Below are 19502 nucleotides of genomic sequence, written 5' to 3' on the forward strand. Positions count from 1 at the left end.
GCAATCACTTATTTTTTCGCCGAGTATGTTAGCAAAATGTTGCCCATTTACACATCGAGCAGACACAGACCAACATTAGCTCAATGTAAGTCCAGCTAGTCACCGACTTTGTCTGTCTGCCATTTGGTACTGGGCATGTTTGACATACAGAGGGTTTTTAAGAGGATGTTACCTGTACACAGCTGCCTGCTGCGACCAAAACGATGCTATAAGAGCAGTGAGAGTAAATTGTTGAAAAATCTTACGGCTTGTACATTAATCACTAAATTGTTTAGCCCCAAAATGTATAGCTGACCTGCTTACACAATATGAAATCCTCTGCAAAACATTTACTCTCCTGTTTCAAGAGTTAAAGCAATCATTGGAAAAGCTCTTTGCAGTTACTGTCACTCTTGTGGAACAAATCACCAGATGATCCAGCTTTATGTCTTTATTTTCATTTTTATATCAGGACTGGACTAAATTTGTATACATGTCCACATTTTTTGAATAAAATCTTTTAAAGTTTCCATTTCCTTGTAAAGTTTATATGTTTGAGCAGCCCTTTGAAGCTGCCTTGTATCTGACTGCTATACAAACGAATTTGCCTTTATACACACAAAGAATGTTTCCCTATAAAAACAGATCGCACAACACATTTTTTCCCCTCTCTGAATATTTATATTCTTGGTCTCTGACAGTACACAACTCGTCTTGCTGTTTCCTATTCCACGAGAACACTGAACATTTATTCAACATGACACATCACATGATTACATAAAGTCCCTGCAGTCTGATTTGTGTGCGCTTAAGTGATTTCCTATTTCATAGTTGCTATGTGACTGGTTGGAGAAGGCAATTACTAATTTGTTATAAATGTGGCCAAAAACATTCCTAATCACTCATATGGTGAATGTTAAAGCTGTAGGGAAAGTAGAGTCTGTGTGAGAGACACACCTCTGGAAATGGGGGGGGGGGAAAGGCGTCTATCAAAAGATTATAAAGGCATCACTTGGGATATGGAAACAGTGTCCCAGAAGGCAGATGAGAGGTTACTGCTGATTCCTGAGCCTTGAACTTGTCTGTCTCTCTGCTCATCTGAACACCAAGAGGAACCTGAAACCGGTTCCCCGTTCTGCATGATCCGTTGTGACATGAGGCCTGCCCTTATCAATACTGATTAACATCACAGATTTCTCTACAGTGACTCACACAGCTGTTTAATATCTAGAAGTCCGCTCTAAAAAAAATTGCTGCATGAAGTGTGGGTAAACTTATAACAAAGGAAGTATGACATCAGATAAAGCAAGAAAAATGGTTGACATGGAGATGGCCTAACACTTAATTTCTCTCTAACACACACACACACACACACACACACACACACACACACACACACACACACACACAGGCCCACATCGGCCACACATATACAATGAAAGATCATCTGCCTTCATGGACAGATGTTGTATGTAATCCAACAAGAAATGCGTAATTATGGAGCTCACACTGCTGTCTGTGTGTGCTGTGTTAGTCCAGCTGTCTGAGGATTTTGCAAAGGTCAGTGCGACTCCGTGTCTGCGGACAGGTCAACCAAGCTGTGCTGGGTCAACTTGAGCTGCTCACTCAGACCAGGGCGTCACGTCTGTCGATCTCTGTCTAGCAGGATTTAACTAGTGGAGATCCTGCTAGTCAGCAGTCAAGACTCACAACTTAGTGTTATTATCATTTTTTTGCAATCCCCGGAGAATCAGTCTTACATAAACACTTCTTGTTACCTCCCCTTTTTATTTCTTGATCTCAAAACCAGTCAGTGTTTGTTAGGTCTGTATTCCTCTTCCTATTTTAATTAAAAAGTGGCCCCACACAATTTTCTATTTGGGCATTTCCCTCGATCTTGATGAGAAAAGAGGAAGGATATATATAATTGAAGTTTCTTTTTAGGATTAGTAACTGTAATGATGTTGGTTAGAACAAGTACAAAATAATGACTCTTGAGTTAATGCAGTGTTCTGTATCTGGTATATACAGTGTGTGTATGTGGGCTGCTGATAATAAAAAAAAATTAAACCTGACAGCAGTTTAATGAAGACACCACAACAGTGCCACCAAGTGGAAAAGAGCAGTACAGAACAGTTAGTAGTCAGCCTCGTTTTGGCAGCGATCATTCTCTTTTTAGTCTAGCGTGTGTTATGTATTGATCATTTCTTACTTTGAGAGCATACATACAGCGATGTGCAGATCACTGTGAGCTTCAATAGTCCATTCAAATTAAAACATGTCACACAACTCTTCTCCATGTAGACCATGCTTTATTTAGAAGCATGGTCTACATGGAGAAGTTATGTGACATCTTGTAAATAGATATTCACCCAGTAGGTCTCTCTGGTTCGCTGCTTTCGGCACATTTGAACGTCACCCTCCGGGCTGCAGGAGTAGCAGTGACAGGGGACCCCTGGGCATTTTGGCCCCTGTGGACTCCTGTTTGCCCCACTCTGATCAAGCAGTTCTCCTCCTCCTCTAGTAGCGCTCGAAATGAGCATGAGGAGGGTGGGGACTGGACTGCTGCTGCCCTGCAGATGGAAACAAATGACAGAGGAAGAAAGAGCAGGTGCGACACATTAAGATCTCGTGACCTTCTGTGTTTATAGTTTATCCAATTAGTTAAGCGCCGTATGCCTATAAAGCTTCAGTGCTCTTTAATTTAGTGTGAAAAATTCCTCTTCGTTTAGATGTAACGTAAAGCAGGTGAGTAGGTAAGGAGGATCTACAGTCAATAGAAACAACCTTTATTACTTTGTCTCATGCAGAAGGGATCATGTTTTACAACTCTAAAGTGAATGTGCACAACAGCATGTGAACACGCATTGACTACCTTGTTTGTCCAAAACGTTATCATTTTTATAAACATGTACGGATAGAGGAATTCTGGAGGTGCTGTTTACAGATCAGATGACATTTTGATTACAGTGTGTGCTTTCTGTATACATTCTGAAACACGCTTTTTATGCATTTGTGTGTATCGGAGTTACCAAGTTATGCTGACTTCACATTAAGAATACAATTAGAACTTCAAAAATGTGAAGAAAAAAAAGAAAACAGGCTGTAAATACATCAATATTAAACTAGGAAGTTATTTCTTGACATTTGTGAGTTGTGGTCTTCATTTTAACTGACCAGGCCTTGCCACTGCTTTTGGATGGGGTGACTGTGGGGGCTGGTTTGGATGCAGTGGACTCCACACTGGCCTCCTTGTTGGCCATGGCCAACAACTTTCTCTGCTTCTGGGACAGTTTAGTGGTAATAGGGGAGTGCTTAACACTGGTGCTGACACTGCAGGCAGGAGGAAAAATACATACTGTTAGCTAAAGTGGAAAACAGCGAAGAAATAATGTTCACTTGTCTAGTTTAAGTGGTGACTGTAAAGCATTTGTTTGTAAATGATCTCCTCAGTTAGATGTCTGACGTCTCATACCTCCCAGGACTTTTAGGAGTTGCTCCAAGGGTCTGCAGAGAGTTGGCTTCCATGTCCATGATAGTTCTCAGATCCAACACTGGGGGTGCACGAGCGGGACTGCAGATTGTAATAACACAGTCACACTTATTTGCTTATTTCGATTTATTGCATAATTATGGTATGGAGTACAAATCAAGACCTAAAAAATAACAAAGAAACAAAATGATGGCGTACTGCTTTCTAAACAAGAACATTCTGTCAATTCTTTTGGTTTTCATGTAGCAGATACTTTTCCAGTTTGAACGCATGTTTAAATTCCACATACATATCACATGATGTCATACTTCTAAGCTCACTTTGCCACTTTTGGTGGTCTCAGTTTGACAGTTAGTTTCAACCAGTTAATGTTATTACACTTTTGTTTAAGCTAAAGGTTGACAAACCACAGTCATCCAGGATCTGTTTAACATGCAGTACCCATGGGGACGCATACACACCTGCATTTTACAGGTTCAGCAGATAGTTTACATTATTCAAGTGAGTTTAGTTTCTTTGCCTTCTACCAGCTTCCCCCAATAACTCTCATTTTAACTGTGACACAGAATGGGTATCTTCCCAGTTCCATGTACACCATATTATTGCAAGTTGTCATTAACTACATATGAAAATATTTCTTCCTTTATCCAAACCTCACAATGAAGTGGGATAATATGAGGTCGAAGAGCTTGTACGAATGAAAAGGATGTTTTAAAATATAGGATCATCAAGTCTATCTTACCAAGGAAGGACTTTGGGGATGGTTTGAGGAGCAGAGTTGGGGGGAGTCAGGAGGCAATCCCTCAGGGAGGTCGGGGTGCTGGGTGGAGTCTTTAGCCTCTGACTGAAAGCCTTCTCATCCTGCAGATGATAAACAAAAATGTTACCTGTGATCTGTTGTACTATAGCCACCACTCCATGCAATGTAGCCACGTTCCTTTAATTATTAACATTATCATACAACGGCCAGTGGATAACTTCATCAGAAGTATAAACACAAGCCAAGTGTTACTTGGTGTTATCTTTTTATGAAGTAACAAGTTCAGTTCACATTGTAAGCACACACTGATATCAAAGAGGTAAAATATCCTAAAAAACCCATCACCATCTGTTATAAGTTTGCACTAAACTGACTGCATGTGATTGTTGTTGTGGTCAGATATTAACCTCAGCTCTGTCGTGGAAGACGGGGGACTGCATGTCTCGGGGACTGCCCACACCCATGTAGCTGCCCTCTGAGTCGGATGTGAGCAGCTCCTGCAGGGACTCTGTAGAGTTAGCCTTGCCTGACTTCACCAGGTACGGGGTGACCACTGAGAGGAAAGACAGTGTATTAGGGAAATGATTACTTTTACCTTTGTGGTTTGTCGTGACGTGCGGATGTGTGTTAAGTGTAGCGAGTAATGAGGGTATTTAATCAAAAACACATTTCAAAATTAGAAGGGCACTCGGATGGAATTCAGATAACTTTGCCATAGGCGCTGGTGTTACAACTGACCCATCTTGCAATGTTAATGAAAAATTAATTTGTGTATTTTGTTTGCTGCGGACAGACAAACAAACAGAACCCAAAACATTACCTCCTTGGTGGAGGTAGCAACATTTCCTCTATTTGTGTTTTAGCATACCTGCAGCAGGGGGGCTTTGAATGATATCAGAGAGAGTGTAGCCCCCTGAGCTGTCAGAGCGTCGCCTTGGTTTCTTTTTAGCCTTCATCTTGGCCTTCTTTAACAGGATTTCCCTGGTGGGGATAATGTGGTACAATTATTAGGACATTTAAGATGTCTAAAGGACATTGCAAGGACTTGCCGATAGCAGTTAGCTCCTGCTTTCCTTAACGTTGTGTCTAAACATTTAGTAGCCACAACTCTGCTTTTACTGGACTGTAGCTAAAACAAAAGTTTTTGTTTTTTTTCTTGCTTGTTTTTTTGGAAACGATATGAAACTCTACACTGCAGCCAAATCAGAAAACAAACCCAGTTAAAGCACTAACATGTAGATACTGAACATGTCTGCTTGTGTACCTGCAGGAGTGATCCAGTTCTGCCTCTGGTTTGGGGCTGAATGCTGAGTCCAGATCCTCATCCTCATACACACTGAGGTCTGGAGCATCAGGATATGGAGTGATAACCCTCTTTTGCATGGCTGGGATCTGAAATGAAAACCAAAAACAGTGACAAATCCAGATACAGAACAGACAATACAAAAAGCTGTTTAACAGCAATGCATTTTTAATTTTTTTTATTAATAAATGAAAGCTAAAAGGCAAACAATAGCAAAGGCTGAAGTCATGAAATGGATGATGTAGATTGGGATGTTTCTAGAGATTGGGGGGAGGTGACTCACCATCCTCCTGTAGGCTGCAGAAAGCTCCACGAGCACTTCATCACTAAGAATATCCAGCGCTCTGAGGGCAACAGAAAAAAAAACATAAGTCGCAGACAGACACACACATACAAGATATTTTTAGTTCTCTCCTGCTGGGGAAAGTATTTGACATGCTGTGCATCAGTTACAATACATATTCAAGATAATCTTGTACAGGCCAAAGTTTTACACTTATATTAAGATTCATTATGGCATTGTGTTCAAATTCTTCTACAAATGATCTCTGTGTAAATATAAAAATCCATTGAACACAAAAAAAAGTTCTATAAATCAATTTATAAAGATCTTCCTGAGCACATTAGGTTTTTTATTCTCAGTTCTCACTTTGACTCCAGCAGGGCGGCCATGTTGAGCACGATGAACTGGAGACACGAGAGTTTAAGCTGCTCAGCGTTGTACATGGCAGCAAACTCGAGCAGCTCTGCAGCATTCTTCAGAGTCACTGAGAAGAGTAAAGCAGCTTCACTGACAATTCACAGAAAATCATTTAAAAACAAGCAAATGAGTCTAATCAAATGTGTCTCCATAACTTCTATTTGTAAATTTGCTGCATTCACATCATATACAACTGTGTGACCACAACCCATAAAAATAGAAATATTCAACATAAAAACAGTGAAAAAAAAGTAATTCAGGTTTTGCAGAAAACTCCTGTCAGTGTCTTGATGACTAAACTAGTGTACATCCATCAACTTGTAATTTTCTTATGACATGAATGCAACATGATTTCAAGATAAAGGAAGCAGGAAAAAGATAAGGGCAAAGATGGACAGAGGAAAAAAACAATACACCGCATACAGTTCTCAGTGACTGCAACCTCGCACATCTCCTTCAGTCTTGTGATTAGCAGCTGGTCGGCCACAACCAATACGTTGCAGACAAATTCTACATTCAGAGCCTCTGTCAAACAAGGAGAGAGAATAATAAGTCCCGTTTCTGGGGGCTTTTTGACTGTTTATGCAAATTCACTCAAAACAACATCATTAAAAAACACCAATTCAAAATGTGTGTCAGTCAAAATAACTTGAGAAGATACCTTTAATGGTGGGAGACTCATCTGTGTAAATATACTCGAGAATGACCTGCAGAATCTCTGAGCTGGTAGGCAGCTCCAGCGCAGTACAAGATGTGGCCTGAGGGGGCACAAGGCAACATTATTATCAGCTCCACTAAGGTCATGTCTACAAAAGTAAAGCACTGGTAAATTAATAAGGGAGCATGAAATATAAACCTGGCATACCTCAATCCAGGGGTTTCCAAGCATACTATTGAAGTACTCTGCAGAAAAAAAATATAAAGTAAAATGGACTTTCTGTAACTCCAAAACATCCAACAGCCATCAAATTTGAAGTTCAATTCAACACAGACATCATATTTTTCCTAGGGCTTTTGGACTCCACCCACCATGAGGCACATGTGCTAATGTATGACATTAACATTCACGCAAAACAACAACTTGCATTCTCAATCAATGTGAATGAATGAGAACATCTGTGTTTATGCTTCTTTGTTGAAGATCCATCTTACCTAGTCTTGCACAGAGGACACTTTTGTGACATGGGAACTCTTGCCCATCTTCAGATTTCAGAGTAACATCACAAAGATAGGAGCTGTACAGACACAAAACGAAAAGAGATATATCTAAAGATCTACATGTTCAAATGTCAAATTCATTATTTGCAATCTGATCTTTAGCTACATCCGTTAAAATACACCCATATACGCACCATTTTTTCTGGTAGAATTTGAGTTTGTTGCTAGTTTTCTTGTTTATGACATTGATCTTTCCATTTTCACATTTGACTCCATCCAGTCTGTCAAGGAATAAAGAAAGCATGATCAACAAAAAAAAAGGGTCTATTTGATCTTGCCTTAGGGTTTGGGGCACACTCTGTCTCTCACCGGGCAGACAGGCTTCCCAGTCCAAGCTTTTTTGCAACACCCTGCAACGTTTTCACAGGGTTGGAGCTTCCCTCGTTGGCTCTGGCCTTTTCACCTTTGCCTCCTTTCCCCTTCTTGCCAGACTTGGCACACTTGCTCTTGGTCTTGTCACCATCTCCTTTGGCTGCAGGGGGAAGGGAGCGGTACACCTCGAGTGCTGAACGACCTCTGAGGCCCAGGTCCTGCAGGCTGCTGATAAGCCTCTCTTGCTCAGAGTCCTGGCAAAGACAGTGAAACATGAACATGTTCATGAAAAAGCCAGAGAATCCTCATTAATGAACAGCTCATCAAGGCTAAATCAAAAATTTTGTATAGACCTAAGTAATAGTATATAATAAAACATAGCTTATAAATACAGTTTGTTAGTGAAGAAAAGTTTTTTTCCCCACCCTTTTTCCTCACCTGGTTTTGTCCCACCAAGACCCCCGAGACCCTTGGCCGCGCCCCGTGCACCAGCAGCTCACAGGAGTCTGTGTAGATGAAGTGCAGGGCGTATTCCAGCATATCCGCTGGGATCTTCTCCAAAATTATTAAATTGCAGCCCACAGCATCTTGGCTCTTCCTCACTTCTCCATCGAGCTCCTCCTCAACCCCACAGTGCTCGGACATGAACTGCTTCCGGAAGAACTCGGACCTCATGGACAGGATGTACTTGTGGGCCGGGAAGGTGCGATCGCCGGCCTGAAGGGTCACATCGTGGATGCTGTCAGTTTCGTCCGCCTCATCCAAAAGGCTCCGAAAGTGTCGGGAGAAGGAGGATGGAGAAACGATGGGAATCTCATACAAGCTGGATTAAAGACACAGGGTGGACATCATTGTATGATAATCTTCCAAATGATCAACACATACATGAACGACACAAACGCAGAGAGCATCATGTGTCACACCAGAGTAATAACTGGACGGGAGGCTACAGCTTTAAAAAGGCCTGGTGCCTATTTAAATAGAACATATATATGTAATGAACAGACATTTTCAATAACAAGATAAAAAATGTCTTTCAGACAGCAAATGCATAAAAATCGCCACTTTTCTTAAGAGAACAATAGAATAATTAAAAAAATAAGTCACAAAGCTTCCATGCTGTAACATTGGCTCCGGTAAAACAATGTTACAGCATGGAAGCAAGAAAAATAAAAATGAAGACAATTACATCCTATTAAATAAGATAAATAGTCCACTATTTTGCGCTATGCCCAAAAGGCTGAATGTGCCAAAATAACATTCAGTGCTAAGTCATTATTGAATCCCAGGAGAGGTAATGCTTGCAAAGCCAGTTTTTTTTGTTTGTTTGTTTCCCATCTCTTCAGGCTTCAGCAGACTTACCTGCGCAGCATTTTCTATACTTCAAGGGAGGTTTCCTACCTCGTTTTGGGGTCCGACTGAAGCACTCCAAAATTTCGGCCTTTAGAGTCCATGGTGATGCTGACAGCTCTGTGGACATATGGGAGTTTCTCCAGGCGGATACGCTCATACAGTGTTCCAGCATCTGAATGGCCACAAACCTCCACACTGACCTCTACAGAAGTGTGTAAATCAGATTCAAATTAAACCTATTTTTTAGAAACTTGCTTTAATGATGCCTTTAAGTCAATCCCTTTTACTTGTTTGTCCACTATTCTTATACTTGTACACTTGTGCTGCTGTTTTATCTCTAACAAACTTGAAAGGAGCATGTTCAGGTCTAGTTAATTAATTTCATTTTCATAAATGGCTACACAAAATTAAGATTTAGAGTCAGACCAAATGCAGCAGCAGTCAAATATAAGTCCATACAATACAAAACTATTTAAATCATCTGAAACATCAACTAACAATTGCAAAACAAGGGCCAACTTTATGATTCAATATACCATGTTTCTAAATTCCTCACCTTTCTTTTCCCCATACTTCTTATATTCGCCAGCCCACACGCCACTGAAGCCCTCCCCCTCCTGAGTCACAAACATCATGCTGTTCTTGCTGAGAGCTATGTCCGACATGAAAACCTGACGGCCATACGCCCACCGGCACTGTCTCACCGAGCTGCCGCAGGAACGCCAGCAAAACACCTGACAGAAAGAGAAAATGTAAGGAAAGTTACACTGACAAGTCTTAGTCAACATTTTTATCTATAGGATGATTTGGGATTGTATAACCATCTATGACGCACCATAGGTTAGATAACATTAGAAGAAGTAAAGCAATGATAAAAAAAACAATGTTATACAGTCTCCCACTGCGCTAACATTTAAAAACTGAGGCAAAAGTTAGAAAATAAACAGTAAAAAGAAAAATTAAACTACAGTTTTATTGATATAATTGACATAATTGATTTAGGACAAATTATTAAGTAATTCTTGGTACCAGGTGCCTAAATAACAAGAATAAAAACCTTTTTTCTCTTATACTTTCTAAATACACTTACCCTCCCAGCTTCATCTAATGCCAAAACGGCCACCTTTTCCCCCCCTCCCTCGTTTAGGATCTGTGGAACCACACGGTGGTCCAGACTACCACCGCTGACCAGAACCTTCTTGATGTTCAGCTGCCTGAAAGGGACCAATCAAAATTGATAATTAGAAAAAAGAGAACATTAAGAGTCACATTGCACAGCACGAGTGTAATATACTATATTAATTCATCTGTCTGTGGATCATGATCTGCAGAGCTTGTTAGGAGACGCCGTTTAATTTTCACTGCTGATTGCTTGAACATCTGCATTCAGGTAAATATAATGTGTTATTATCACTGGAGATTGGAGACAACCTGCACAATATCAATGTAATATGTGTTGTTTTTACAGTTTGCTCTGTGAGGTTCCATTTATTGCTCCGATTACATTTGGAAAATGCTGCTATAGAAAAGAAATACACAAATGAACAAGTTTTTAGTCTTTTAGGAAACTATATTCTTTATAGTTATGGCATTGTAATAAGTTGTACTGTCCTTCTCACCTTGAAGCCATTTTCTTGCACTGGTAGTCGGCCAACAGGTAGACATCCCCCTTCTCAGTCACAACTACTGTTGCTCCATCACTAGCTGCTGCCATAGTTATTGTGACATCCTTGTGATGCAGGGCTGACACCTGACGGGGGGCTGTCACACACTTCTCTCCATTAGGATCCAGCAAGTAACCTGAAGATTAACACACAATGGAGTAAACTATGTGTTGTACTTTAACATGCCCATATACAGGGATAGTAGTGGGCTTTTACTTCGAAAATACAAATTTGTGTCATCCACCTCTCATATGATGGAGGGCCTTCCCTCCTCACCATACCTGAATGTAAATAAACATTTGTACCATTCTACTATTGCAGCAAGATTATTATTCCTGCTTGCTGTTCAATCACATTATCTGAAAAGCTGTTCAACCCTGGTTTTACTGACATTTAAATGTTGAGACTTACCCAACTGGCCTCCATTGAGTCCCATTGTGTAGACAGCCTCCCTGGTCCACAGCACAGTGTGAAACCTTCCAGCTGCAACTCCAATCACGGTCCTGCCTTTTAGCGTCTTGGAGAACACCTATATACACAGCATATTACAGGGACAGTGAAACTATAGAATACTGAATTTAAGAGTAATATAATTCTAAGCGTGCTGGTTGTATAATATACTAATCAGTCTCAAGAAATGAAATGAGTAAACTATGAAACAGAGCAGATTGAACACTGTCATTTTGTTCACCAAAACCACCAAATCTCATTCAGCAGACAAACAATACTCATTACATGTGCTGCCAAATGTCATCGGCCCCTTTCCATTTCCCTCCCTGCTACCTCCTACCTGTTTGGGGACATGTGCCGAGGTGGGAGGAGGAGCCAGTCCTAGCTGGTGAAAGGTGTTGAGGCCAAAAGTGTAAACATAGCCTTCTTCTGTCAGCACCACTGTGTGGTCTTTAGCTGCCGCCACCTGGGAGCAGTGGTGGGACATCAGGCCCTCCACCATGCGAGGAATCTGTGGAGCAGAGGGAGAAGGAGAAGATAATGAACAAGATTAGAATGTACAGACATTTTAAACAGCCCAAGCTCACTGCTCAGCATTCAACTGTACCTCTGTGTTTGACCAATAAAATGTAGTGAAGACTGCAGAGATTCCTCTACATTTACTCACAACAGCATCCCACGCCTGAATTTTTAGCACCAGGGCAATCCCCTGTGTACAATATTGTCTTATTTATAACAATTTGCCAGCGGCCATTCTGTCACTCAAATGGCGCTGTCACAGCAGGAGCCCTGTTGTTTTCGGCTCTGCTCAAATCATTTGCTGCTGTGAGCCAATACAAAAAAAAGGTCAAGTCTGCAGTGTCCAGCTGTTTTAGAAAATTAGACTCAAAAAAAAACAAAAAAACAACGAAAATATACATCTGTGTCTTTGTCTTGTAAGATTTACATCTTCAGTATGAGCAAATGGACTTGGGACTGAGTGAATAGAGATGACATTAAGAAAAAATAAACAATATAAATAACTGCAGACTAGTATTTAAATGCATAAAGCTACTGTTGACACTAACCAACACTTCCTCCACATACTTCACAATAAATTTATGCTCAGTGTCATGTGTAAGGTCTGTATCTATACATAAGCCAACACAAGAAACTGCATGTTTTACATTACAATACATCATTACAATGTAAGATGAAATAAAGTTGTCAAGCAGGTGCTTACATGTTTTTCAAATCAACTCGCTCAACATGTTCAGATCAAAGCGTACACGTTATGAGGTACATCTATACAACCAAGCAATACTGCAATCTGGTAAAACAGCTCAGTCACATGATTCTACATTTACAAAGCTTCCAATGGCCAGTTTTTTGTTCTAATTTGTTTCTTGAACTATATGTTTATTACAGAGGTTGTAGTTAGTGTACTGGGCTGCATTATATGGAAGTGTTTCTAATATTGGGTTAGCCAATTAGAAACACCTCTCAATATAATAATCTCCAGCTCAACACCTCTGGAAACTACAACTTCAACAATAAACATATAGTTAAATTAACATCTCTACGACAGTGTCAATAATCAAAACTGAACATTTCTGCCTTTGTAAAGGTAGAATTTCTGGCTGAGCTGTTGCATTGGGCTGCATTAGGCAATAATGTGGCCATTCTTCTTTTCACAGTGGAGACACTGAATCTGAAATCTCCAGGGTGAGCAGCTTCATTTAACCATGAAGACAAAGAACACATATCCGCTCTAAAATTTACAGTCTGTGTTTATGTGGCTGTGGTGAGGGAGGCTTTATCAGTGGTGGACAACATGACTGGCTGAAAGTGATGAATTAATATGTACTAACAGGATTATAAAGCCATGATGTGTAAATAAACACAGCCTAAGCTTAACAGCCCTTAAAAGTCATTGTATTTTTTATTTCAACATGTGAATCACATTGAAGTTTCATATTTAAAAACCTGCTGAATATATGTTATCCTGACTAAATATATGTTAAATGAGTTAATTTATTAAAAGGTTAGGTTGTACACTATAATTCCAAGAACTATGGACTCATTAACAACATTGAAAGTATATGGCAGATCTTGTCACCATATGAATGCCCTATAACAAGTCCCACCAGATAAGTCTGTTCATCTCCATGGCCAAGACGTCCTCCCTGTCCATGTCCACAGGTGAAGACCTGCCCCTTCTGAGACAGGAACACAGAGTGGAACTTGCACAGAACCACCTACAGGGAGAGGAGGTGATTAAACATGATTAAACACAATTGTGATTTTTACTATATAAATACTACGCATTATATTCCAAGGGAAAAATGTCTGAAGTTTGTGCTGATAAAGGCTCTTGTCATTCTAATTTTGACCTCATGGCAGAAGCTGCGATGCATCTCTTTCCATGTCCCTTGGCCAATCCCTCTTGTAGTGATAGTAAAACACTATGCCAATAAAGGCCAGGGCACAAGTGGAAAAGCAAACATCATTACTAATACATGGCTCCCCTCAAGCTTTCAATAGAGTGCAGGGATGTTTCCCAAAGTATCACATTGATGTGGACATTCACCCACATGCATACACACCAGTGTAGTTCATTTAATTAAAAACATGTCATTGTGGAATTAATATTTAACCTCTGGCACCTGCTGGATTGGGCTATAGGACAAAGACTATACGCAGTGCCTCTGGGTCATTGTGTGGTCATGAAATCAGATCCATCTGTCCCCCACTAGGGCTTTATGAAATTACTCTGCACGGCAAGTCCTGCAGGTCCGAAAAAAACCCACCTCCAACATAGGGTTTCCTCTGTAAACACCAATAACATAGTGACAAGAAGCCCAGATTCATCGTTTCTGAACAAATGCACAAACTACATATAAATGCCAAGTCGTAGGAACAGATTAAAACAACAACATATCAAACACATTCATTCTGCATTATTTACTCTACTATAGATAGCACCTGGTGTGTGTACACACACACACACACACACACACACACGCTATATTAATCACACTAAGAGTATCAACATGACAAATGCATGAAATTGTAGCCAGGCTGGCACAGTCTGGCAGCATGGTTTAACCACTTACAGACCAGCTCAGAGTCACATATTAAGATGGATTATAAAGGAGAAGAACAAGCCAATCTGTCCACACCTGGCACACAGAGTATGCCCTCTATTTGACTTTGGGGGCTTTCACACCTTAAATTCCACACCAAGGTCCGAACCAAAGTTCATGCTTTGATGCATTCGGTTAGTTTTGGTTTGGTTTCACACTGCAATTCTGCGACCGCACTAAAAGGACTTTACATGACACACCTGCGTTCTGTTGTCATAATATATGTGGGCTGCGTCTCCCTGTACTTGACATTGATTGGTTTAATAAACAGTTCAGTGGGTATAAATATGCAACATATGCATATTTACCACTATATTATTATTATGGCATTACTACCTGCAGCACCAGCTACAGGCCTACTGAAGGCTGGTTAAAATTCGCAATTAAACGTCCTTGTTGTGCGAACACTAACGTCACCGACAGGAGAGGAGGAGAAGACAGCAAGCAATCCTTTTGCACCTCTGTTTCAGGAGAATCCAAAGACGTATGTGGTAGTGTGCTTCTATAGTGGCTGTCTGAAAAGATGAGTTGTCACGAGAGATTTATAATTGTGTCCTTATTTCAATGCATTTCTCTGTGCATTTGTTTGTTTCCGGTTTACACGTCAACCGCCAAACTTCCTGTAAATAGTCTGAAAGTCCGAACCATCCAAAAAATGCTTTCACACCAGAAACGAACCGCACCATGGTTCAGTTTGATCCGGACTCTCTTTTCGTAGAACCAAATTTCATCTGTTTGGTCCGAACCAAAATTTAAGGTGTGAAACCTCCTACGGACCACAGTCTGGACCAAACTGAAAAGTCCAAAAGTCCAGACCAAATGAGGTAGGTGTGAAAGCCCTCTTAAACTACTATTACTGATGGTTTGTTCCCCCCCAATGCCCCCAACTCCCAAATACACAGTTAACCAAGAACTATGCCCATGGTTTACTACAGCATGTCTAATATAATGTACCATGGCTGTACAACCACTAACTAATTTATCTAAAGTACAATTTAACACTCTCAGGCATACCCACTCATTATACATCTGTGGTTTTACCTAGAGAAAGTTTGGGCCAGTATGAGCCATGCATAGAGGAAAAATATATTTTTTCACGAAGGCTGAATTACCCCGAAGAGAAGGTTGTGTAATACAGGACTCTTTAGGGGGCGGGTTGTTTTGCTAATTTACCCAGATGGTGTTTTGCTGGTTTTACTGAGATGGTGTGACCCATGTGCATTGGCTTTTGTTTTTTTATGTAGCACATGTTGGCACAGAGATGAAACATGAGGCCATTACTGGTGTGACAAACGCAAGTGGGCTAGGGAAACCCTTCACTGTAGGAAAACAGTTGCTTGCCCCCTGGAGAACCCCCTCCCTCCGTCATTACCTGCTTGATGTAAACTCCAGTCCTAGCAAACACATCCACAAGCTCAGGGTGCTGTCTGCTCTCCTGATTGCCGTGCCCAAGACTGAAATTAGTATTGATTCCCCACGTGTATACTTCAGTTGGGTCTGTAACGAAGAAGAAAACACAATTACAAGCACAGTCACAGCGCTGCCTCCACCTGAAGCTTGATTTAACCATGGGTCCTTTCTGCCATTGAAAGAAGGAAAGGCAAGCTTCTTTGCATAGCATCTTTCAACAATAAGGGAAGTGCTTTACATATGACGTAAAAGGCATTAAGAAAAGAAACACAAGACAACACAAAAGACATTAAAATAGTATTTAAAGGGTAAGATAAAATTAATAACGGCTAGAAAGCCATGTGATATAACACAGGTAGAATTAAATCCCATGTTTGTACAAGTGTGAAATGCATTTTTTAACAGTACGAGTCATGATGCTAACAGGACTTGTTAATCTTGACAATGACAAAGCTACAACGTTAACAGTGTCATACTGGTGTACGACATTGTCAATGAAAAATGTTCTTTGTAATGTGTTGTATGACGACCCAGATGAAAACCACCAGCCCAATCACGTTTTGAACTATTTAGACCTTTCTCTTCCCCATGCACCTTGAAAGAAGGTCAACATATGCACTCAACTCAGCTTTTCTTACCCGTGTTTTTGAACACAACATGTGTTGGTCGGTCCTTCATCGTAAGGTCCAGGACAGAGAGACCCTCCTTGTCCTGTGTGGAGAGTAGTCCACCATGCTGAAACAATGTCAAGAAGAAAACAAATCAGACATTCAAAGTCAGGTCAAATTCTTAAAAATTTGCAAGGAGTACTCTTAATTTTTCCTTTCCATATTACTGCATTACTTCATTAATTTGGTAAATGGGACAATTTCAATATGAACACCTGGACAAAACTTTACAGCATATATTTTGGTGACCCGTGTTCAATACATACCTTGACCAGCGATATGAGACAGTGGATCTGTCCGTAGAAAGCGCTGCGATGCAGAGCAGTCCAGCCGGATTCCTTATCCTTCACCATAAGGTCAGCACTCTTAACCTCCAGCAGCCATTCCAGTAGGGCTTTCTTTCCCAGTGAGGCTGCCAGGTGCAGGGCTGTGCGACCAAAGGCATCCCGCAGGGTGGCCGCATTGTGGCAGTGCGAGGTCAAGAACGCCCGCAGCTGCCCCTCGGAGCCTCCCGTTAGTGCAGCTACCACCTCATCTGCATGCTGCTGTGAGCGGCATTTTGGGGTGCAGTCCGGCTGTGCCAGACTCATCCTGACCTCCACCAAATCTCCACAGTGAACCTTCCTCCCTTACGTATTACAAAACCTTCTGATAGCCCACCACCCACAATTGCAAACAAACTCAAAAACAATACAATGTGGGGTAACAAACCATAAACACTGTCACTAAAATTGCGTGCTATTTTAACAGAGCTGCTCCCCAACAAGGAAAAATAAAAATGTGTCAACAAAAGGTCGAGATGGTTTGGAGTGCTAGAATTGTGCTTGTGTTGAGGTTCCACCGCACCCTAGCGACCCCAGAGTTTTTCTGTGACTTGTTTCAGTCCACCATTTCAACCAAGAATTGAACACAAACTAAGGTGCTTACAGCATACAATGGCATCACAAATTCGGATAAATACAAAACTGCTTGTGCATTTCATACAAAATCGTACATATTAATGTTTGCAAAAATAGTTTTTCCTCTATGTAGTCTTTCAGTAATTTACAAAAGGCATCAATTTCAACAAGCCTCTGACCTTCTTGTCCCGCAGTCCAACCATCAAACTTGAGGGGAAAGGCCCCCTTTCCCCCCAAAACTCTCACTTTCCTTTTCAAAACTCCATAATTGTAGAGTGCACCTGAGGAAGAAGATTTGAGAGTCATCACTCAACAACAATAGCCAACATTCACACTTTTTGTACTTCCGAATTGCAAAATACAGTAGTGGGATGAGATCCAAAACTGCAAGTGCAAAGGTCAGAGCAGGTTTGGCCTTATAACAGACTGTACTCACAGGTCAGTTGAGTTCACAGCTTTGGTAGAGAAGTTATCTGACAACGCTGTGCAACTTATGGTGGAGGCTATTCCATTTAAACTTTGCATATAGTTTTGACTATGGGTTATATAAAGTGCACTAGCATTAACAAGGGAGGTTCTTAATGTTGCCTAAACAGCAGGATTATGTAACATGTTAAGTTAGCCCAATAGCATAAGCTTCCTTTAATTTTGTCTGCGTCACAGAACTGGGGTGCAATTTCTTTATCAGAATAACCGATCATATTCCCCACATAGGTGACCACCTTGCTAGCACGCAGTACAGAAACACGAACTAACAGTTAAGTTACTTCACCAAAGTATTCGCTCATAGTGTCTAAGCAGGATATCGATACACGCATAGCCATATCATAATCTGCTATGCATTTTCAAAACTGGCAGCTAACTAGACACCTGGCGTGGGAAAAATGGTTTTAAAGATAACGTTATAGGTTTAAAATGTGTCAAATGTTAGCTAGCGTTAGCTAATTCTACGTTGACAGCTAGCTTAACTGACACATCATCGAAGGCTAACGTTAACGAGCTATTTTCTCAGGGAAACTAACGTCGTTTTCATCTCTTACCTTCCGTTAGATAAAGAAAACAGAGGACATGGAGAATGTTGCCTCAACGACGTACATCCACTGTTTCATTACTACAAGTGAGAGTCGCTGGGGTTTTCTAACGTTACACAGGTGCAATTTTTGGTAGGACTGGACGTCTGTAACGGTTGGGTAAGTAAAAAAAAAAAAACCCACTCGCTAGTGTCGAGACTTCTGATTGGTCAGGGTGTGCACATCCCAAAATTCTATTGGTTCGTTTTTGTGGGCATTTGTTGCAGTGGACTGTTGCTGCATCTATGATGTCATACGATATTTTATTTTTTATTTTATAAACATAATTATAAAATAACAACATTTTAGAAAACAAGATGATAAAATAACTAAAACGTTTAAAATTGTGTATATAATATTCCTATATAATATATACCTTGTAATTGAAGCTTGAATGATACAAGAAGATTCATTTACAGGTGTTACATTTTTCACCTCATGTGTGACTCGGCAGTAACATGTTATTCTTCAAAATAGCACAAATGTTTAATGGGCAGACATTTATTATCCCACAAAATTGTCTTATATTTCCTCTTAGATTCAATTAAGAGCAAAAGAAGCAGAGAGGAAGTTTAATAGTGCTTTTAAAATAATTTCTGTGACAAAATAATGGTATGTTCCTTTTATAGGAAATTAAAAAGTTTGAGCACATATGTCCACACAAGGTTGTGCGTGAGTGGACATGAAAGGTGCGTGTAAAAAGTTGGAAGATCCTCCACAAGAAGAACATCATGTCAGAATAGTTTCATAGTTAACTTTGGGAAGAGTATCACGTTCAGCCTCGATCCAGGTTTCATGGAATTACTCAGGTGACTGGCACATTGACTGACCCGGGTTAAGAATATGAAGAGGTCAAAGGATGGTAAAGGTAGGGTTACACTGGGATCTACACCAGGGTTTCCAAATATGACATATTGATGAGCACGGCCATCCACGCATGAACACATCCATAGTTTTGCTTCTTAGCAGTATAATGCTGCACAATCCAGCAGACAATGCTTTCACTGCACAATCTCCATCTCCTCATTTCTCAGAAAGAAATGTGGACATGCAGATTGCATTGTTTTCTAAAATTATATAATGTTATTTAACCCCTGA

The 19502-nt window shown here is 40.5% G+C and overlaps 1 protein-coding gene across 4 annotated transcripts in view; it reads right to left on the minus strand.

Annotated features, from left to right (window-relative positions):
- ibtk (inhibitor of Bruton agammaglobulinemia tyrosine kinase) overlaps window positions 1-18514 on the minus strand; it is a 22749-nt gene extending 4235 nt beyond the window's left edge. For 2 of the 4 annotated variants that reach the window (XM_046045096.1, XM_046045094.1), the window contains exons 1-27: window positions 18375-18514; window positions 16702-17615; window positions 16406-16502; window positions 15730-15854; window positions 13359-13469; window positions 11573-11743; window positions 11194-11311; window positions 10738-10918; window positions 10209-10332; window positions 9675-9852; window positions 9167-9320; window positions 8204-8588; window positions 7763-8019; window positions 7588-7674; window positions 7388-7470; window positions 7101-7138; window positions 6897-6993; window positions 6659-6760; window positions 6185-6302; window positions 5819-5879; window positions 5497-5624; window positions 5101-5213; window positions 4640-4785; window positions 4215-4333; window positions 3455-3553; window positions 3157-3312; window positions 2352-2552 (exon numbers count right to left, since the gene is read on the minus strand). In XM_046045096.1, the coding sequence (XP_045901052.1) occupies window positions 2352-2552; window positions 3157-3312; window positions 3455-3553; window positions 4215-4333; window positions 4640-4785; window positions 5101-5213; window positions 5497-5624; window positions 5819-5879; window positions 6185-6302; window positions 6659-6760; window positions 6897-6993; window positions 7101-7138; window positions 7388-7470; window positions 7588-7674; window positions 7763-8019; window positions 8204-8588; window positions 9167-9320; window positions 9675-9852; window positions 10209-10332; window positions 10738-10918; window positions 11194-11311; window positions 11573-11743; window positions 13359-13469; window positions 15730-15854; window positions 16406-16502; window positions 16702-17025 (3773 nt within the window). In that variant the 5' untranslated portion in view covers window positions 17026-17615; window positions 18375-18514. The remainder of the gene's footprint in view (window positions 1-2351; window positions 2553-3156; window positions 3313-3454; window positions 3554-4214; window positions 4334-4639; window positions 4786-5100; window positions 5214-5496; window positions 5625-5818; window positions 5880-6184; window positions 6303-6658; window positions 6761-6896; window positions 6994-7100; window positions 7139-7387; window positions 7471-7587; window positions 7675-7762; window positions 8020-8203; window positions 8589-9166; window positions 9321-9674; window positions 9853-10208; window positions 10333-10737; window positions 10919-11193; window positions 11312-11572; window positions 11744-13358; window positions 13470-15729; window positions 15855-16405; window positions 16503-16701; window positions 17616-18374) is intronic. The other 2 variants (XM_046045097.1, XM_046045095.1) reach the window with 2 other exon arrangements.
- Between the last annotated feature and the right edge of the window lie 988 nt (window positions 18515-19502).

The sequence above is a fragment of the Micropterus dolomieu genome, linkage group LG03 (assembly GCF_021292245.1).
Source record: "Micropterus dolomieu isolate WLL.071019.BEF.003 ecotype Adirondacks linkage group LG03, ASM2129224v1, whole genome shotgun sequence".
NCBI lineage: Eukaryota > Metazoa > Chordata > Actinopteri > Centrarchiformes > Centrarchidae > Micropterus > Micropterus dolomieu.